The 14919-nt window shown below is 30.1% G+C and overlaps 1 protein-coding gene across 1 annotated transcript; it reads right to left on the reverse strand.

Annotated features, from left to right (window-relative positions):
- Nucleotides 1–12728: 12728 nt before the first annotated feature.
- Nucleotides 12729–13268, reverse strand: LOC123886538. The gene has a single exon (XM_045935845.1). It carries the CDS (start codon nt 13266–13268, stop codon nt 12729–12731), a length of 540 nt encoding a protein of 179 aa, XP_045791801.1.
- Between the last annotated feature and the right edge of the window lie 1651 nt (nt 13269–14919).

Genomic DNA, 14919 nt, shown 5'->3' on the forward strand with positions numbered 1-14919 from the left:
CACATTATAGAACGAACCCATAAGAATTAGCTGATCCCGTGACAACAGACTAATAAGACCGAAGGTAAAGACAATTCAACCAACCAATATGAGACCATTAAATTCAGCACCTGAGGTTTGGGGGTAGGATTGAGAATTACACATAGTTAAATTCTGCATGATTAAGGTTAATCAAACAAGATAGAAGAACACGTGAGAACTTGTTAAAGGTAGAAAACGTGACAAACAACGGGGACGCTACCAGCGGTTGACTAAACTTTCTTCAGTTGCAATAAGATTAGGAGTGGTAGCACTGAATTTATATAATATAAATTAATCCGTTTAATGAATAACAAATAGTGAGGCAGATATAACGCTAGTTATCAAGCTGGAATAAAGGAAGAATTCGAAACACTTAACCACCCCGTGCTCATCTACTCGCACACTCTTTTACTTTTATTGCTATTTACTTTATTGTTATTTAATTGTTAGTTACTTTTAATAGTCAAAACTCTCTCAAAACCACCAAACGAATGCAAAGAACATTTACTTTCTAAATTCCTAAGCGAAACTAGTAGTTTTGGCACAATCCTTGTGGATACGAACTCATTCTAGACACCTAAAGTGTGAATTATTACTCCGCGAAGACTGGTCCACTTTCCAGACTGCAGTCACATACTATTCAAACCCCTCACCACTAGACCAAACCTAGTGGCTTAATAATTATTAATCCTTTACTAAAAAGAAATTAATACATTTTTTTAAAAAAAATATTTTTATTTTATAAATATTTTTTTTTAAAATTTTAAAACATCTTTTCTACAAAATTCAAAGGCAGATTTACAAATTCAAAAGGGATAAATGTAACATCCGGGATTTTTATCCAAAATACTTGTAAAAAAATTGCTTAATTAGAAAATGTGCAGCTATTTTTTTTTCCTTTTATCAAATAAAATAGTATAATAATAACTGAATTGAAATTCACATGAAATATAAACTTAATTAAAATGAACAATAGTTTGAAAATACAGCAACGGATTATTTATTACATAAAATTCTCAATTTGCAAACCCAATTTTCCCCCCGTACGTAGCGCTTCAAGCAAGCATCATTCATCTTTCTTCGGTACCTAAAATGTTTGTCGTAAGAGTCAGTTTCTTTATCCACATTGAATCATACTCACCATAAGAAATGTCGTAAAACAATAACAAAACTCTTCACCAATCAAAATATTTTCGAAAAATATAATTATTTATTATTCAAAACTTTTTAGTCAAATGATTCGCTATGCAATACAATGTGACCCCAAATACAACATGTTATATGCGAGACACATGATCCGGATAATACATCTCATATCAATAAAAAAAAATCTGCCACACAGGCTCCTACCAAACATGCTAAAAATATAAGTTCTGCCACACAGGCCCTAGTACTTGCCACACAGGCACTAGATGGACTATTCTATACTCATCTTATATGATGCATCTTATATGATATCTCTCGCTGCCGAGTCTCGTTCGAAAATCCGACCGTTAAAAACAAAGAACCATATGCCGCTATCGAATTTGGGGAGAATAAGACCAAGAACATAACTTGATTATCACTTGAATAATAGAGGAGACGTCCAAGTAATAGCAAGGGGTGTAAGACTTTTTCTTTTTGTGGAGAGGCTATATATGTTGGTTTTGTGTTTGTTACTTCTATTGATTTTGAAGCCTTAGAAAATAAAATAATACTCTCTCCGTCCCAAAATACAAGTAAAAATAGGTCAAAGAAACTTGATGTATTTGGTTAAAAATTTGGACCAAATATACATTTACTTTTGTTGACCAACTTTTGCTTATATTTTGGGACAGATGGCGTACATTACCGTGACTATGTCCTAAGGCAATGTAGATTTAAAATTGAGGTGGTAGAAAATCAAGCTATTAAGGCTATTGACCGAAAATACATGAACTTAGTAAGAATGATCGCATCTATAAATATGATAAAGCCAGACTTATTTGTCTTTCTCTTTCCTCTTCTCATTTATTCTCAATCCTCATGCATTTGATATTAAATGCTATTATTACAATAATTAATAATTAAATTAATATATTTTATAAACAATTCATATTTGATTAGTGAAAAAATAATTTGTACTACATTAAATGAATTTATTGCTAAATCATAAACAAAATCAATATATTGCCAAAATTTTAGTGTACTACATCTCACAATTGTACTGCACCGAATTTTTTTAAATATTTATATCCTTAAAATTAGCATCGGTTACTAGAGCTGGGTATGCGGGCTAGCCCGCCCCGCATAAACCCGCATATTAAATGGGGCGAACAAGCCCGTCGGCAAATATAAACGAGTTATAATATTAAGCCCGAGTCCGGTCCGCATAAGCCCGCGGGTTAAACGGTTAACCCGCGGACTATTACCAAAAAAAAATAAAAAAAACCACTTTTTTCAAAAAATAAACTAAATTAGTAAAATATTGATATAATGAAAACTTAAAAAAATATATTATTAATAATTTTATGTTATAACATATAAATTGTAATTAAGAAATAAAAATAAATAAAGTTTGTGATATCATTGAGTTTATCTATCTTCTCTTTGTAAGTAATGCAACCATAATCAAATTAAACTGATTCTTATCGCCATTTTTGTCTCGTCCATTTTAGTGAGAAAAACTTTCTACATGTACCCAAAAAAGCATAAAAATATTAACAGATTCAACTTAACTAAATCACATAAAGGTAACCAAATTATTCAAAACATAATAGCGGAAAATACCCCCAAGAAAAATAACTATCCATTTGAACATGCATCTTTTAAATACTAACAAATGTATATACAGCTAAGGCAAAGTAAAATATAGTGAAAATTTTTGACCTGTTGAAATATGTATATTTGACCTGGGGAAAATATAGTGAAAAAGATCAAAAGATTATCAGTAGAAGAACATGCCTGAATCCTGATGTTTTGTGTTGTTGTCTACTTGATTAAAATTGGAGTGTGTTGTTGTTTTTTATAATTAGGGTTTAGACTAAGTTTTTTTTTTTTTGTGGTTAAAAAAAGTTGAATTTGGACATGGACCAAGTTATTTATATATGATAAATTTTGTAATTAATTATATAAAAAAAGAAGGCGGGCCACGGGCTAACCCGCGAACCCGCGGATTTAACCCGCATAACCCGCGGTTTTAACGGTCCAACCCACACGGGCAAAAATATAAACGGGCCAAAATTTTTTGGTCTTAAGTCCGTGCGGGCTGCGGGTTAAACGGGTTGGCCCGCGGACCTTGGTCCGTATACCCGGCTCTATCGGTTACTAATCAATTTTAATCTCATCTCATTCATGAATAAAATTAAATCTTTCAGATCACAGAGTTGTACTACACAAAATTTTATTTAATATTGTGATGCATCTCTAAAATTATCCTTCACATATCTATCTATATAAAGGCATGTCAATCAACTAATTTTCCACAACAACCACCATTTTTACCATCTCATTGTTGTTATATTTTTTTATTGTACTTTTTATATGTATATTGTTTTACTCTTATATTTAATAATACTTTTCTAACACTTTTCATTCCAAATATTTCTACAGGGGAATCATGCTATTGACAAATGTGATTATCTTTCAAGGTAATAAAGTTTGACAAAGGTTATAAAACATTTTGTGGTTCAAAACCATATGGTCATGTTGTTATATCCTATTTATTTTAATGTAAGATGATCTATGTATGTTGCAACTATTCACTAATATCATGTTTTTTACTAATGAAATAGTAAAACTAAATTATATCAAACTATATTGTGAAGACTAATATGTAAGTGTGGTCTAATATTGATTACCGGAAATATAACACCACTAATTTTTTCTTTGGAAACTCTTCGGACATCAGTGCATTTTATAATTTGTGTGATACGAAAGTGGTTTTTCTTTTATAATGTGAATGTCGTTTATTAGTTTTTCTTCTATGTGACATTAATGTGTACTTTGGAATTTGAATGAATGTAATTGTTTCCCATTAGATTATATTTTTGAATTGAATATTTGTTTTGAGTTCAGTTTTAATGTTATTTTTATTTTTATATGGTTGTAGAAGAATGATCACAACAAGGAGATTAAAATGGATGAAAGACTTTGGAGACATGTTAGAGAAAAATATAGATAAATTAATGCAGATAAATCTTTTGTTAGAAAATAAAAATTTATTTTTATTCTTCTCTAAGATGATTAATGTAACACCCCCTTTTCAGAGACTGAAAAGAAGAGCGTCACAGTTCTCTACCCAAATTTAAATGCTTAAATACAAGCAAATAAAATTATGCTGGTTTATTTTTCTTAAAAAGAAAGTAATAAGTGAGAAATGTACTCTAATATATGAGTATTATTTTTTGTTTCTTTAAGTAATTTCAAAATACACTTTATGTAAATCGGAGGTAAGCCCATAAATAATGTGCATCACTTATATCAAACAATCATCTAGTAATTTTGCTCAAAGGATTTTCAAATATAAAACATTTCCATTTCACATAAGTATCATACAATTTTTCAATTTAAAATGATAAAAAAATAAATTCCTACAAAATACTCTAACCCACAAATCATCACGAGCTGGTCAAACACTAAGATACATGTCAGCTAGAGAGTACTCCAATGACGTCATCAATACATATCAAAGAGATCTTTCTCTTCGGACTTCAAAAAAATAAAACCTGACCACCAATCAGCACTAACGTTCTTTATTTTAATGTCTCTCACAATGCCATTTTTCTTTTCTCAATGAACTTCAACTCGAGGTCTTAAAATCCTGCACTATCTGTTGTAAGGGGTGAATCACTCGTACACAAGTTACCATCGTGATGATGTCACAAGGCTACACATAATATTATACAAGTATATACATTTATTTAACTATTATATATACATACCTGAGTATCTAATCATGTATTTACATCAAATAGAATCAAGTAGTCAAATAGTCACGTATAGTCAAATAGTCACAAAAATATGAATTGCACAAAACATTATATCAATATCATAATTCAACAATTAGTCAAAAACAAAGATAATCGAATATATCCAATATATCAATCATCAAATATATCAAACATCGAGATTTAATAATTTAAAATGTATATAAATTCCAATCATAATTTTCACTCAAAGTTAGTCTTCTAACTTGGTTAGTATTATCTTTATTCAACCTACTCCATGGAGACCTCTATTATGAGCGTAAGGCCGTTTCAACTGCCATAACATGGTCGTTTGCAAATCAACATATATCAAATATGTCTCAACCATTCTGGCCCGAGCGCTACACCTTATTATAGATAGTCCTGCACAGTCAGGTTTCACCACGTCGGGTTATATGATTTCCTCCAGTCAGAGTGGCTATCTCTGACTATTGGTAGGAGTTCAAAACGCCGGTGATCCCCATTAGGTCTTGAGGCGACCCAGCCGAACCTATCCTCAGTCTTACATACATTATAGTACTGTAAGAAACACCCTGTTTTGCTCTTCACCTATCAAAGGTGATTAATTATTTAACTCTTCAACTTAATTTGTCTTTGTCAATATCTAACTTAGACATATTAATCTTCAAAACTCACCATACAACTTATGAGATCACCTCAATTTTTCACCATAACACTCAAACACATGAACATTTTCAAATCATATATTGCAGAAGATTTATTCACACATATAATCAAATTAAAATCAATCACTCATCATTTAACATTTTGCATATACCTTAATGAATATAAATTACTATATAAAGTACACAACACCCCTAGTTATAACTAATAATATATATACAAGTAACACATTTCTTGTGCTCATCGAAACTTATTATTAGCGATTCCCCTTACCTCGAGGCTTTCCAAACTAACTTCAGCGATCACCTTCTTCTATGATACCTATTCACTCATCAAAAACAACTATTTCTTAACTAACTATACTTATAATTAATAGTCTTTAAAGTGTTAAATTCAAGTTCATATACTAGAAATATATAGAAATCAAACACAGTATTATTAATAAAGAAACTTGTATGTCATTTGTTTCCTATGTATATTTTTAAGCGTGTATATGACTTAAGATCATGCAAACAAAATACATATTAAGTATCATCATGTTCCAGTTTGTCTACCGGTTCCTAAATTGGTTTAGATATGAAATCATTTGCATTAAAATTAAAAGGTAAGAAATGAGAGAGGAAATAAACCGAATGATTATAGAGAAGAATATATAGTTAAGTGAGGAAAGTAATGCATCAGTATGAACTAGAGTACAGGGGATCGGAAGTTTGTTTAAATTAAGCTTAAGTTTGAAAATTAACAGCTTGAATCAAATTTTAGTTAGACATTATCAACTAAATATTCATGACTATGAGTTTCAACATGATTATCCCTTCAAATCATGAGTATCAAAGCTTTGTTTTTCTTTTAGAAATCAACTCTAGACACAACTGTTCCTAATCACAAGACATAATTAAAAGCAAAACAAGAGAAATGGAATTTCATCATTCTTGGAGTACATGATCATGATTCCAGGTATTGCCTAGTTTTCATAGCTAAGATCATTTGTTCTTCATGGAATTTTGTGGAAAGGCTCATGTATATGTAACAGATGCTAGGCTAATGAAAAGATGAAAGAATTTATGAAACTAAGCTAATATAAATAAGAAATGGAAGAAAAGGGAATTAAAAGAAAACAAAAAAAAGAACAAAGAGAGAATAAGAAAGAAGTTACTAACTTCAATTGTATGCAGAGAGGGAGAGCAGAGCTGGTGTGAAGAATTAGTGAGGAGATGGTTGCTATTTATAGGAGAGTTTGAATGATTTGTGTAGACAATTAGGAGACCACATTTTCACTTCCATTTGAGTAGAAAGTTAAACCACGTTTTTACTTTCACTTAAGCCCACGTTTTCACTTATACTTCGTGGAGGAAAATTAAGCCACCATTTCATGCATATGTGTTATTCTTATCTCTTAACTTTTATTTAATTTTTTTTCATTTTATTTTAATAACATGAATGATAAAATTAATGACACTATCTTTACGTAGATATTTTTGTGATCTCAAAAATATTTTTCTTTTCTTTTTCTGGGATAAAAATTTATATTGTTGAGTAAACTACTGTTCGAAATTCGGTAGAATTTTAAGCCCAAACTTTTATCATAGCCTACTAAAATATTTTATGATTGATTTCTAAAATTACTTTTGTTAAACCCACAGTTTAGAAAAATATTAATTATCAGTCTACACAAGGTAAAAATACTATCAAAGCACACCTAAAATAATTCGGAAACATTAGGTATCACAATATTTTTATAAACTATTTATTTTTAAGGGTGTATACTTTTACACTACTAGTTCTGAAATTTAAACCATAGCTTTCATTAAATTAATAGATTAGATCTATAAGTTTTCTTTATCTAAAGTTCATTTCCAAGAAAATAATTATTTAAACATTCTCACACTTTAGACACGTAACTAGGACTAACCTGATATTGTATACTATTGTGAAAATATAACTAAATCATCAAATTTATTTTATAAAAATACTTAAATTAATATAAAGAAAATATTAGTTTATAAAATTTGGGGTGTTACAATTAACTTAGAATGAATCACTTTTTTGTTTGTAAAAAAAAAAATCAGAATGTTTTATTTCTTTTGTCACAAGATTTACTCTACTAAATAATTGAACAAAGAGTAAAATTGAGACCAATTTTCTAATTCAAATACATGGAATTTTGAATATGATTATAAATTAAAAATACTTAATTATGTCCCAGAATTTTGACTTGAGTTCTCCTACCATAACCTTTTCAACTTAATAATGGACATTTATTAAAGATTGAACTACGATAAGTGTTACAATTCTCAATTAATTAATTCAGATTCATGAATTAAAGGAACGAAAATCAGATTTTCTCAATTTTTTTTTTATTTTTGTTTCAAATTGTCAGTTTTTCTATACAAAATCAAAATAATCAATGCATATTTTTTTATTTTTTTTTACTTCTAATGCAAATTTTCTTAACACTCTATCAACGTACTAATATTATACTCCTACATGTCAAATTCTACATGATTCTGAAGGAAAAAAAAACTACATGATTCTTCAGTTTTTTTTTAAGGAAAAAACTCTTCAAATGCAGTAAGAATATAATGGTGAAATATTCCAGACTTAATGAGTCACTGATAGTTTTTAATTAGTCAATTCAATTTCAAATTTTAAATGACTTTTGGTAAAAAAGAAATGTAAATGTTTTTTCTAGAAAAAAAAAATTCAAATGTTATTATACGCCTAAATAATTTCTTTGCTCCTAAATAGTTCCGTTAAAAAATATATTCAAATTCATTTTTATATTAAATTTTATTAAAAAGAATTTAAGGTAGACGAGATGATACTTACTCTAATACATGAAACACCTTAGAGTTCAAATAATAGTTGCAATTTTTATTTTTTTAATTATAAAATTAAATGTTTCATTAATTCATATTTTCAATTTTTGTAAAAAAAATAACCATATATTCAATTAAATGTGGCAAAAATAGTAGTTTTTTTAGGTTTCATTTCATGTTGCTAAGTGTGGTAAAATAAAATTTATGTTGCTAAGTGTTGATTATGCAACTTTTTCCATAAAAAGTGGTCAGTATACTTAAGTATGCAGAAATATTTTCGACAAAATCGATGAACCCAAAAACTCAAATCAAAGTGAAAATTACTCGATATTTTTTTGCTTTAAGTCAAAAAATTAACTAAACCAAAAAAACTAAACTGAATTTGTTTGTTTTTTGTTTTTGATTTTAATTAACCAAGGAACTGCACCAATAAATTTATTAAGCTTACGAATTTCACTTTAACTTTGCCTACTAGGTAACACTCAAATAATACAAGTTAACATGCTCATGTTTCACACTCAACAAAACAATATGAGTCAACAACCTAAAATTTATCATGCTCTTCATCATTAAGTTCAACAAAACCATCATTCTTCTCTTCATGCTTCATATTCTTTATGTTTCAAGTTCTCTTGAATAGTTTGCTATCTGTGTTTTCATTTCTTTAAATTCATTGCATGTATCAAGTTCTCTCGGGTACAAGGGCGGATCCAAACCTGTCATATTGGTGTGGCTAAAAAAACACGTTCACAAATTTCATAGTTGAAAAAACATGTTTGATGCTTGCAGTTGCTACCCGGCTAGACCAAAGTCAACTTCAGAAGCTAATAAACCATATCAAATGTGTTGCACTTATTTGTTTTCACAAGTTTAGCACAAAGATCTTATGTTCTTTTAACTTTGCAAATTTTGAGTCACATCGAACATAATTCTGATGCTGATGTCAGAATTATAGCTTGAAATTTGAGACGTAATTTCTAGATGTGTTTCCAACTATTCATATTCAACAACTTTAACACTTTCATTGTTTGAGTTTGGTAGAATTTCAACATAGTATTAGTGCATCCTGCAGGAAATGAAGTAAGCAAATTATACAATTACAATTTATGCAAAATCAAAATTTACATAATTCGTTTGGAGCTTAAATATGCAAAAGGTCCATGTACTTACGGGTCATTTGAATTTTAGTCCCTGCATTTTAAAAACCTTTCATTTTGTCACTGCACTTTCATTTTATTTTAAAAAAATAGTTCATAAGCTGACTTTTGTGCTAATATCAAGAACAAGTATCCAGATTTAAAATTCTATTTTTTTCATGCCGTCCTTGAGTCAAAGAGACCATTGGTGATTTGATTTCATCAATGATGTGATTTCTAAATCAGTGGAAGGTGTACTTTTGAAAGTGAAGTTGTAAAAAGATGTTTAAGATGTATTTCAGCTCTTGCGGAACATTATGCTGGAAACATGTTATTACCCAAAGAGATGAATGAAATTCATGTGGATATGTTCTGATGAATAACTGAGTGGAAATAAGAAAGAAAAAAAATGTCAAGCTTTGGAAGGTACTGAAATATAACATATTTATTAGAGATCACCTGACTAATAAGATTGACATAGGAAAATGTCAAGCTTTGGAATGGAATTCATGTGGATATGCTCTTGGTGTTGTTGTGTTTGTATATTTTATTAGTGTTGTTATAAGAAAATGGCATGCTGCTCCATTTGCTTTGTACATTGTGGTCATTTAATCTCTTGCCTTTAGTTAACATTTTATGTGTCATAAGTCATTCATATAAATTCCTTAAAAAAAAAACATTCATATAAATGACAATAGCTCGGAGATTTTTACCCAAACTCCACTACCAAGATCAATGTTTAATCTTATCACCGAATCGGTTTCATTTGATTTGTTTCATGATTTTAAGTTTTGCGTTATAATCACTATAACAAGCTTTATCTTGAATTTTATTTGTTTTGTAATATTATACTTATATTGAATATTAACATTCAATATTTGATGTAGAGTAATGAGCCGGAGTAGCTAACAAGTTCTTCAATAGCCAAGTTTTTGGCCAATGTAAAACCTCTATAAACGACATAAAGTTTCACAAGCATCATGTCAGACGACTCACGAATGAAACCAGAAAAGTTTGATAAGTAAAAACCTAAATTGTTTCTGATAAAACCCTCATAACTAGCTCTAACTAGGGAACCTAAACAACTACCGTCAACGTTGAGGATAACACAAGAGAAGTTTTCATTGTTCCATTTGATGAACCTGTACCAACGTGATTACAAGAGAAAAAAGATGTGAAAATCTAGACCAAACTCTGGATGTTGAAGGATAGCTGATATAGGGACAAAGATTCATTATTTAAATAAATTAAATTATGATATCTCCATATACACCAAACATCAGCCGAGAAGGGATTAGCTTGGGGACCCATGGAACCGGCCTTGAGCCAATCACGTGCGTCAATTAAAGAGAAGAAAGTTCAGTCATTGAATTCAATGTGGTGTCAAAGGTTTCTAGGGAATGTATAGTCCTGAACACAATGAAGGAAAGTCGTTTCCTGGAGCCCACATCGAGTAAAAATAGAGTAAGTGTCCAACTTCCGATGATTGAGTAAGGAAAGCAGGAACCAAATTATGACAGGCTAACCGTAAGAAAAAGATGATCTTCGCATGTAACTACTTTACTTTAAATAAAATGCAGAAAATCAAAAGTTTAGAAATAAAAAGATGATCTTTGAATGTAACTACTCTACTTTATTTTATGTGCGTAGCAAATTTGAATTGTGTTAAGTTGTTTTTGTAATAAAAATAAATTTAAATGTATATTAGTCTTCATATTGTCATAATAATAAAATTTAGACCCCTTATTAAAAAAAATGATTTTTTGGGCTTAATTTTTTTTCAAAAACTTAGTCATTATTTAATTATTGGCATTTTAATTTTTGAAGTAGCAAAATTTGTTACACAGATTGTTAAAGACAAAACAATTCGATGTGACTTATTAAACATATTAGTGTAATTTATAATTTTTTGTGTTAGATAATTATGAAATTTGAAATATTAAAATGTTAATTTTTATACTCACTTTTTAACCCGTGCTTGGCACGAGTCCGGATACTAGTGTCTAGTGGTTTATAATAGGCCGTTGTACCATGAAAGGAAAATTAGGATTAATATATACTCCCTCCGGACACAATTATAAGCAAAAAACCACTTTTTAGATTCATTGAAAAATTAATGTATGCAGTCTATATAGGCCAGATACATTATTTTTTCAATGAATCCATGAAAGCAAAGCGTGTGGGAAAATGAATTGTAATCAATTTCACATTAAGAGGAATGAATATGAGAAGCAAGTTTGACTAAAAGCCTAGAATCATAGTTGGACGTTAGGGATGACAATGGGTAGGGTATGGGTAGGGTACTATAGTACCCATCCCCATACCCGCAGTTTGAAAAAATACCCGTACCCATCCCCATACCCGCATGGGTAACAACCTTTATCCCCGTCCCCATACCCTATGGGTACCTAAGTACCCGTACCCGTTACCCGCATTTTTGTTAAAAATAAATCAATCGATTATAAAATATCTTATCCTTTTAATATAATTAATTTTTTTAAAAGATTTTAATGTCTACTCATGAAAATTATAAACAAAAATTTTACCAATCTCATGTTAAAGTTCATTTCTTTGTTAACATATTTACATTGTGTTTGTATTATTATAAATAAACATTTTTATTAAAAATGTGTAATAGTTTAATAGTTGTTGTATTTTTTTAAATTGATATACATATCTTATTATATAAAAATATATATAAAATAAATATATATATATACATTATGTGGGTATGGGGCGGGGTGGGTACTAAGGTACCCGTACCCGCACCCATACCCGTTCATTTTTACGGGTAATTACCCGTACCCGTACCCAAAATGCGGGTTTTTACCCTACCCGTTATGGGTAATTTTTGCGGGTGCCCACTGGGTATGGGTCAAATTGCCATCCTATTGGACGTGAGTCACAATTGGCACAAGAAAGGAATCATTATGAATTAAGAGGAAATCAAACGATTAAATGAAATAGACTTTCTTGTAGTTATCGTGAGTCACACAAATGCCTCCCCTTAATGTAAATAAAATGAGGGAATAAGATCGAGCAATTAAAATATGGATGACTAAAATCAAACAATTAAAAATAAGCGTTAAAATCGCACAATTGAAACCTAGAGGCCAAAATTACACTGCATTTAAGCCTTGGATTAATAATAATATTTTCCTTTTAATTTTGGTACAAAATAATTAGGTATTTATCACATAGGATAACATTCTAATAATAATCTCTGCAACCAAATTAACAACATTAACATATTTTGGAAGTACAGAGGTATCCTCATAAGGAGGATCACTCGGTGACTCTCCTGAAAGACATATAAAAGCATCAAATTGGATAGTTTTCATGCTTTCAACCACAGATTCGTAATCTCCTGTCTTGAAGAGTTTATCAACATCCTCAAACGTATGAAGGGCACCCTTTTGGATACCAAAAAGTTCTGAACACATATTGTAATGGTATGTTAGGTTGAAATTACTACCACTATGTGCAATTAAACTGTCGAGTAGCTTGACGGTGTTGGTCACATTGACACGAAGAGCGTCAATGGTGTATTGTGTAAGGCTAACAAGATCGCGACTTTTCCCAGGTTTTGCATTGAGAAGATTTGAACAAAATGTATAATCTGTGACGTTCTTGCAAATGGCATCAACGTTTACAACTTTGACTGCATAACAAGACGTAACACATAAAATGAACACCACTGCATAGGACAATATACGAACCATTTTATTTGCTGATAATGTAGGAATTTCCTTTGGTTTCACTTCACTCCTTCAATTAACCACATATATATAGTTCGCGGGGAAGGAAAAAAAAGATTTTTTATTTTTTAAACAAATAACACGAAAATAGTTATCTTGTTGAAGAATTTAATTTATATGCACCGTCAGTGTAAAGTTATTTTTCACATGCATCCAATAATATACTGACACATCATGTATGGTATTTAAAAACACATGATGTGTCACATTCATTAAATGATATGACAACACATCACTGGATGTATGTGTAAAGAATCTTTACACCGACAGTACACAACAATTAAACTCTATTTTGAAAGTTTTTGGTCAAAACGTGATAATTATGTTGACTCAATTCAAAGAATTTTTCACTCATTTAATTAATACTCCATCCGTAACACTATATAAGCAAAAATTATTTTTCTAGGTTCATTGTATAATTAATGTATTGGTATATATTATAGACCAAATACATTAATAACCTATAAATGTCATTTTTGCTTATATAGTATTACATATTATTTTGAAAGTTTTTGGTCAAAACGTGATAATTATGTTGACTCAATTCAATAATTATGAATCCATAAAAGCTTATAAATCTGAAATAATTATTTTTATTGACTTTTATTTCATCTAAAACGGCTAGATATATCAATCGTTAGTTGATCCAGTGGTGATTGGCGCTGCACTTGATAGGAAGGACTACGGTTCGATCCTCGCAACTGCGATAGGAAGAAGGCTGAAATCAGTTGATGTCAGAACTGACCATTGAATCAGACTAGACGGTCTAGTGGGCCGCATACTAAGCTTTGTATGGCCGAAAAGATGTACCTTCCATGACAAGCGTAGTATATGGGTTTCCGCTTCTTCTGCTCAAAATCAGCGGAGTTATAGTAGACCATTCAGACAAGAGCAATCGAGATCTAGCAGCTTTTTTCCTTCATTCGCGAGTGAGGTTGACCGTGGCATTATTGACTGCAAATTAATAAATATTACTTAGCCATTATTTTCATCAAATTTTGGATTAGTGCTACAATATAATGTTCACAAAATTTTCAAGCGTGGTTACAACTTAGCTGCCACCATCGTCACATTACTCGCTCTTGTCCAAACATGTTACACCTTCGTTGCCTATCACTTTCCGAAGTAAACCGCTTTTTATTAGTAGTTTAATAACCAAAAGTTATTAGTTTGATATCTCCGATTACAAAAGAGCATGAATTTCATCCTGTATCTCTGTTATCCTCTGTCATTATACAAAAATTAGGCTAAATTATATATTTATTCCTCAAATTTATTTTATGTTTCACTTTAGTCCCTTAAATTTTGTTTGTTTCATTTTAATTCTATAAATTACGGAGGGTGTATTGGATTGAGATTTTATGAGACAATTTTGGCAAAAAAAGTCTTGATGATTTTATGAGATTTTATTGGACTATATTTATTTTGTGATTCTATAAATTACAAACACTATATTATTTGGTCCTTTAAGTTTTTTCGTTTTATGGTAGTCTTTAATTTTTTTCGTTTTATGTTGGTCTCTAAATTGTCTAAAGTTGGTATCTGAAAGTATTAAATTGTCCAAAATTCAAAACTTAAGGGACTAAAATGAAATAATATTTTTTTTTAAGCAAAC

Source organism: Trifolium pratense, linkage group LG5 (genome assembly GCF_020283565.1).
Source record: "Trifolium pratense cultivar HEN17-A07 linkage group LG5, ARS_RC_1.1, whole genome shotgun sequence".
Taxonomy (NCBI): domain Eukaryota; kingdom Viridiplantae; phylum Streptophyta; class Magnoliopsida; order Fabales; family Fabaceae; genus Trifolium; species Trifolium pratense.

Coding starts and splice junctions, on each gene's coding strand:
- LOC123886538 (XM_045935845.1), bottom strand. CDS start 13,268: ATGGTTCGTATATTGTCCTATGCAGTGGTGTTCATTTTATGTGTTACG.